General features: G+C 31.9%; 1 protein-coding gene across 1 annotated transcript in view; it reads right to left on the bottom strand.

Annotated features, from left to right (window-relative positions):
- HCN1 (hyperpolarization activated cyclic nucleotide gated potassium channel 1) overlaps positions 1-8,304 on the bottom strand; it is a 350,252-nt gene that overhangs the window by 87,992 nt on the left and 253,956 nt on the right. The window contains exon 11 of the mRNA XM_004678468.2: positions 2,809-3,027. Coding sequence (XP_004678525.1) covers positions 2,809-3,027 — 219 coding nt within the window. The remainder of the gene's footprint in view (positions 1-2,808; positions 3,028-8,304) is intronic.

The raw sequence follows: 8,304 nt of genomic DNA, 5'->3' as shown, positions 1-8,304 counted from the left end.
ATAGTATCAATGGTGTATTATACATATAAGGAACTTATATGAAAAGAATTTACAGCACTGCTTGAGATAGAAACACCCAGCTTGGGGATACAAACTGAACAAATGTTCCCTTGAAATGAAAAATTATTAAATTACTCTGGGATTCCAAACTAAAACAGTGCAATGACTTGCTTCAGAGTAGACTGAATCAACAGTGACACCTGAATGAAACAAAATGATAAGTAAAAAGAGATAATAAAGTGTTATGTTTTAGAGTGAATTCTACAGTCAGCTTAGGGAGTTGAATACCTGTACAGTCTGAATGACCACTATAAAAAGTAATATGCCACGAATGGGTATATGGCGGGTGAAAATAATATCAATATTAATTTTCAGGGATTCATGGAAGATGCTTCTAATATACCTAAACACAAATAAAAGCTACAAAAATGATTAAGCAGTTCCTCAAAAAGTTAAACATAAACTAATTATATGACCTAGCAATTCCATTTCTAGGTATATACCTAAAAGAAATGAAATCAGGTACACAAACAAATACTTGTATATAAATGTTAATAGCAACTCTATTCACAACAGCTAGAGGTGGAAACAACACAAATGTCCAACAATTGGTGAAAGGATAATAGAATGTTTTATATCTATACAATGAAATATTAATGAACCACAGGAGAGACACACCGATACATGATACAATATGAACTTTGAAAACATTAAAAAGATCTTGCATTTATATGAAACACTGAGAACAGGGAACTTCATAGACCGGAAACATATTGATAGTTGTTGCAGGGGAGGGAGAAATGCTGAATGACTACTTATTGTTATAGGGTTTAATTTGGGGAGGATGAAATGTCTTGGAATTAGATAGAGGTGGTAATTGTGTAAATTCTAAATAGACTAAAAGCCAATGAATTGTATACTTTATAATAGTTAATGGTGAATTTTATATTATAAAATTTGACCTTAAAATGTAACAGCTAAGCAAAAAAACCAAAGTGGCCAAAATCATAAAAAACTGCAAATCATATGTATGTAAAGCCACTCTATAAGAGTGAATTAAAAATCACACATTTATTGTTCATAAAGGTAAAATCTTAAAAAAAAAAAAATAGCGTATGCCTTTAAGACTTGTAAATTGTGGTCACTAGAAAATGAGCACCAAATTTGTCAGCTCTTGGTTTAGAGACCAAAAAAAAAAAAAAAAGTTCACTTAATCAGGTGTTTCTTATTAAAATGTTCCAAATGTCAGAATACAACAAAGGATTACCCCAGTTTTCTTGCCCTTTTTTAAGCACTTGGGCAAGGAAAAACTTGATTACCTGAATTTTGACAACCATTATAACATCTTTGCTTAAATATGTCTATAATTAAATAGTTTTATAAGTGGGTTTCTGAATTCAACCTGGCTTATATAGCAGAGTTAAAAGTACAAAATTGTGAATTTAGTTAATATGCAATACAGTGCTTATAAATGCTATCCTGAAAATTTAAGTTTTGTTGGTTTGTTTTTTGAAAAAATATGTGACAATGATGCAGATAAAAGCAATGTGGGGAAGATATTTTTTGTTAAAAGCAATATCAACTTAAAAGGGGGGAAAAACTAACAGAAACAGATTATTGCAGACTTACCTCAAATACCCATGAATTCCTTATTGTGCAATTTTCAGTCAAAGTCACCATTATATAAAATGTATTCTTCTTCACTATGTTCTTTGTTTCCAGTTTAATTGGAAACTTTATTTTAAAATGAATCTTGAAACAATTTTGGTGTCTCCTCTTTTCATTACTTCAGTAATAAAAATACAACTAGCACACTATAATACTTGGTGATGGTCTAATTACATTCAAGGGAAATAAAGTATCTAGTTTCCCTACTTCAATTGTGTGATTATAGTGCTGAAAAATTCTGTAAATAAAGCAACAACTGAAACAATCTTGGCTGTTTTGTAAATACTTATGAGTCTTAAGTTGTTAGCACTCTGCAGAAGTATTTAACAGCCATTTTAACCATTAATTTCAGAAATGTCCTTGGTAAGGTGCATGTTGTACATTCTTTCATACCGAACAGGTCTCCATAATATAAATGCTCCCTTCAGTTATGACTTACTCCATTTGTCAAGTAGTTACTGGTATTTGGTCAATTATTGTCCATATTATCGAAGATCTAATCTCAGGCCAAGGTAGATCAACACATGAAATAAATTGAATGAATATGTCATTGCATATATTTACCTTTATCTTTTGAAAAGTTTAGAGCAGCGATCATATTAATTAATGCATTGTACATAAGATTGCTTGATAACAGCTGTTAATATGCATTTTTAAGACTGGAGGGTATGGTGATTTATCTAGCTATAAGGGCAACGACTTATGTTCAACTAAGCATATGGATTGCTATAAATTATTATTATAACATGCATGGAGACACAAGGGACATTTAATCCGCTAACATATTTCTCTAACATATATTAAATAAAGGTTTATATTATTTTCATATTGTAATATGACACAACATGAACTATCTGATAGCACCTTAAATCATCTTCATAAATTTTGAAACACTTAACTTTTTTTTTAATGCAGATGTAAACTAGTTTTTTAAAAATATTCGAGGAACAAACTAGAAACAAATAAAAGCTCTGAGGACTATACTAAAGAAAGCTTGAAATATCAAAGCAGTTTGTGTTTTCCTGCTGTAAGCATTTTATCTCGTTATATTTTTGATAGATGGGACAGTTGAGTTACCTTGAACACTATTAGTTCAACTTACAAATGACCTGGTTGGAGATATTAGAGATAAAAATTCACCTTCTCCTGATATTGCCGTCTTGAGGAATCCAAAGACTGAATTAAAGCTGTGGCGTGGCCGACAAACATGGCATAGCAAGTGGCCCCGACGATCATGCTCAGCATGGTAATCCAGAGGTCAGACATGCTTACAGGGGCCTGGGCGCCATATCCTATGCACAACATGTGACTCATGGCTTTGAAAAGTGCATATGAATACTGCTTTCCCCATGAATCATTCTGGAACAGAAAAAGAAAGAAAATGGAGTCATAAAAGCAAGATAAGGACCTGTAGACAACAGCACTATAGAATAGTGAATATGGAAAACATTCTTGCAATGGAGCATCATTTACACATATATGTCTCCCTAGTCACTAACTAAGTGATTTGATGTTCTTTAAAACCTGCCTAGCACGATGAAATAGAAAGTCTGCTGTTGATACATGCATTCCTAGTCAGATTTGGGCTTGGTGTTTTTAGTTTGAAATTTTTATTGATGTAACACTTCACTGGGTTACAACTAGGTTTCAAGTGTACAACATTATGTAGTTCAACATGTGTATATGCTAGTTATAATCTCCAACAAAAGCTGGTTTCCACAAACCACCTGTTTTACCCATGGCTTCCTCATCCACTTCACCTCTGGTAGCCACCATTATGCTGGAAAATCTCAGGATTTGCTTTAATTTTGTTGTTGTTGCTGCTCATTTGCCTTGTTTTATTATTTCCCTTAAATTGGTGAAAACATATGGTATGTGTGTTGTTTTTAAGCTAAAATTTCTTTTGGGACAATGGTGTTCACGTAAAGATGCCAAGAATGAATGTGTTGTGTTCATTTAAGGTTTCCAGAACATGTACTCACTCTCTACTACTATGTCTGGAAGCTGGGTCCAAAGTATAGGAATTTTTATCAACACTATGGTATGTGGATTTTTTTTTAATCTAAACTGATGTATTTTTTTCAGTCCATAATTTATATTTCTACATTGAAAAGTACTCATATTTTGAAAATACAGGTTTGATAAATGGAGAGGCTTCTTTAAATCCTCTCAAAGAGTAATGCACATAGGTCTTCAAATGCCAGGGCTAATGATGGATGTATCCTGTCAGAATTTTATAAAATAATAAAATAAAACAAGTAAAATAATATATTGGCAAACGGTCTGAGTAAAAATTGAATTCTAAGATTAGTTACTAGATACAAATTCTAATGTCACTTTAAAACGTTACTCCAAGTTTTATTCTATAAAAATAAGCTGTTTGATATATTGTATCTACTCTCTGATATAATTTAAAGAATTTTGATCCAATTTACATAATGTATGAGGCCCAGCACAAAATGAAAACTTGGGAACCTTTATATTAAATTGTAGAAAAATAGTTCTGTTAAAGATAATAATATCGCAAAACATTTCCTTTAAACTATTTCATTATATATGAAACTAATCAGATAATAGTTCTAGATGAACAGCAACAAGTTGCAAAAATAATTTAGTATCATAATTATATATATATATATATAAAATAATAGTAGTATTTATTGTGTTATCTAGAGTGGTCAAATACTTTTTCTAGCTAAATTTTCTAATATTCCATTTCTTCAGTCTTCAAAACTTACACAATTAACTACTTGATTTTCAGTTATAAGATTGAAAGTGACATCAATTGCTTTGAGCTAATCTAAAACCAAAGTAATTTCTGATACTTTTCAATTTTGAGAAAGGTCTCTCTCTTGATATACCTGCTATTAGAGTTTTTTAATTAAAATTATTAAAATTTAATTTACTATGGGTGTTTAGCAAGCCTGAGGAAATAGAGTGATATTTTTTAGATTTATTTTTAAATAAATCTTATTTATTTTTATTTATAAGAACTGGAGCACAGGTGAAAGGTGCAGGGTGTGAGAGGATTTCACCAGAGACAGAGTAGGGAGCAGAACAGGCAGATCTGCTGAAAAATACTACTGAGGGGAACAGTGGGCAAGACAGGAGAGGTCTGCTGTGTTATGTGGATTAGTTTGCTGGTCTGGGATCAAACTTGTACTGCAGCAGCTGGCAATAGTTTGATATTGCTGAGACTTTAACCCCTGCACTACAAAAGAGACTCTTGCTCTTAGAACTATCAAGAATGCCTTGTATGCTATGGTGACATTGGAATATATTTCTTATAAATTATTTTAAAATATAAATTTTAGTATATTTGGAGATATGAGGCTCATGGAGTAATTTTTCTATTACAAAAATGACTTCAAAAAATTGGTTTTATGTAGGTTTTGAATGATTTTTCAAATTAAATTTAAATTATTAAAACTAAAGTTTTTATTTCAAGATAATCTCCCAAAGGCTACCATCTTTCAAACTATAGTTCAATTTCATAACCAAGAAACTGACATGATTCAATTTACTGAACTTATTTGTGTTTCATTGATTTATATGTAATAATTTGTGTGTGCATTTAGTTCACTGTGACTTTATCACATGTTGGCTCATACATTTATCACCACAGTTAAGAAACAGAAAAATTTCATTGCAACAAAAACACTATACTGCTTTTATATTGGTTAAGTATATTGTTGAATACAATTAATGCACAGAAATTTTTGTATTTCCTCTAACAGCTCCTGTAACTTGCCAAGGTCATGTAATAAGCCAAAAGTAATTGTATGACTTGTATATATATAAACCCAAACACAAGTTTATGCATTCTATCCTTATATTTTCACTTACAGTATAAGAAGTTTCATTTTAAAGATTGTTTTCCTTGCTAATAATAGGCCCATTGAAAGCTTCATGTAAAAATAGTGATGTTTTCCATCAAAATGATGAGCTTTTAATTTTACTAAGGTCTCTAAGCTGATCACTGATTTTTTTTTTTTTTTTTACAAAATGCCACTTCATTTTTATTCCTTTGGAAAGATAAATGTGATCAGTAAAGTAATAGATATTAAGTTGAAAGAGCAATAACTTTATAAGAAAAATGTGTTTTAAAATATCACTAGTGGTTAGCACAAGGTACCAAGCAATGCTGGTATCTGTTAAAAACAGACATATCACCTAGTTTTCAAAACTAGATATTTTGAATTATGGATGGTTCTAATAACTCCCAGTTACTTTATGGTCATGTTCATGTGTACTCCTTTCTTTTTGCAATAATTTATAGACCATTTTCACTGCTTCGTCTTCTCTGTCTTAGAACTAAGGCACAACATTTGATGTCTGCATAGATACTGTGGACTCAGGGTACTGCGGGGCAGCTGGTATCTCATCATAAGCCTTATCCCTGTCCTGAAGCCTTATCCCTGTCCTGCTGGCAGAACCTCAGTCTTATCTCACAGCGTTGCTACTTTTGTTGCTGCTGTTGCTGCCACTGCCAATCTGCACCCACTTCTGGCTGGGGACACACAGCATCCCAATCTGCTGAGACTTGAGTATGTGTGACCTGGTGCTGAGCCAACAGGTTGGCTTCTGCACTGCCTCTGTGCCTGTGGGCCTGAGCGTGTGTATGCACAGCTGCCACCCAGCTGCTCGAGTTCATGCTCCAGTGTCCCAGTGGACTTCACCTTCTGAGCACAGATGCAGAGATAAAATTATTAAGAATTTTAAAACAGGAACAATAAAGCATCAAACCGAACACAGGGACTTATTGAAAGTGGGTCCCTGTGTAACTGGAAGGTCACACACACATGAGTGAAACCTTCATGCCAGGGTCATAGTAAGCCTACATCATCAAAACAAAATTAAAGTCATTTTGAAAATACATTGAATGCATGTGAGTAGTTTGTTCATGCTTTAATGGAATTTTTACACACACACACACACACACAATTCAAAAGTGCAAATTATAAACTCATAAGTGAGTAGTTTGTTCATGCTTTAATGGAATTTTTACACACACACACACACACACAATTCAAAAGTCCAAATTATAAACTCATAAGTGAGTAGTTTGTTCATGCTTTAATGGAATTTTTACACACACACACACACACACAATTCAAAAGTCCAAATTATAAACTCATAAGTGAGTAGTTTGTTCATGCTTTAATGGAATTTTTACACACACACACACACACACAATTCAAAAGTGCAAATTATAAACTCATAAGTGAGTAGTTTGTTCATGCTTTAATGGAATTTTTACACACACACACACACACACAATTCAAAAGTCCAAATTATAAACTCATAAATTTTGGAACTGTGTGTGCTGACCAATAAATGACTATCCTATTTAATTGAAAGAGTTCTGTATCTTGTATGTATTATTTTACTAAAATATTGTTCTATGATACTCTGCAGATATAGTATAATGATTAATATTATATACTAAAAAATGCCTTACCAATGATCAAAATATATGCAATACATATAATAAACATATAATTTGAATCCTATTGAAAGTAAACTGATTAAGTTCTGATTTATGCTTAATCTTGCTTTTATTTTAATTATTCAGCAACAAATTGCTCTTCATAATTAGTGTTTTATTCCTCAAAGTGTTCACTCATTTAATACACTGCTTCACTGAGGTAGCACTGAAGTAATTATTTTGGAGGAAAATGTATTGATACAAATTACTAGAAGCATAATTAAATAAAATTGCTTATTCTACCTGGGAGTTTTCATATAGAAATAATGTATCTTGAGCTTTCTCTGGGTGTAAGTCAGAGGACTTTCTAGACAGTTTTGACACTGTGCATTTATTATTGCTGAGTTTGTAGTCAAAGTGGAGGGCTTTGGCCAAAAGAAAAAAGAAAAGAAAAGGAGGAATGTTTATTTGATGGTCTAGACTGCCATATAAAGGACATTCAAACTCAAACTCAGCTGTACCTTAGTTAATATCATATTATAGGAATAATACTTTCCCCTAGTCTATTATCTTTTTCATGAGCTGAAATACATTATTGAATATCTGAATTAATTCTTCAAGCATTTGAAAGCACATATGAGTATAAAAGGTTGAATAGATAAAAATGTAGCAAAGCATAATATAGAATTAGAGACTCAGAAATACACATACCAACTGCTAAAATATTAAAAAATCAGAATGATAACAAAGTATTGCAATAAGCACACCAAAGAGAATGAGTGCTGCTGACCTAGATTACCAAATTTTGATAAGTGTGTCCAATTTATTTTTTCAAAGTTGAAGTAACTTTTCATTAATAATGCATGCCAGCTAGAAAGTTGCATTAAGAAATTCTTAAGACAAAGAACATAGAACATAATTTACCTAAATTCACTGAAAATTCTAGCACAAAAGGTCACCAATTTAAAAAAAAAAATGTATAGTCTCTTGAATATTGCCATGATTTTACTTTATGTGTATGTAAGACAACAGTAGGGTAACAGTTGTTCTCCATTAGTTTCACAATTCTGAAGTATGATAAACTTGAATAGATGTGAAAGTGAGCTTTAGAGTGATAAGTGACCAAATAGAAGTATCACTATTTTTTTTTAAGATTTATTTATTTATTCATACAGAACTGGGGTACAGGCCAGAGGTGCAGGGGCGGT

The sequence above is a fragment of the Condylura cristata genome, unplaced genomic scaffold (assembly GCF_000260355.1).
Source record: "Condylura cristata isolate star-nosed mole 26May11 unplaced genomic scaffold, ConCri1.0 scaffold00007, whole genome shotgun sequence".
Lineage (NCBI taxonomy): Eukaryota > Metazoa > Chordata > Mammalia > Eulipotyphla > Talpidae > Condylura > Condylura cristata.
This window is presented reverse-complemented; position numbering and strand designations above follow the sequence as displayed.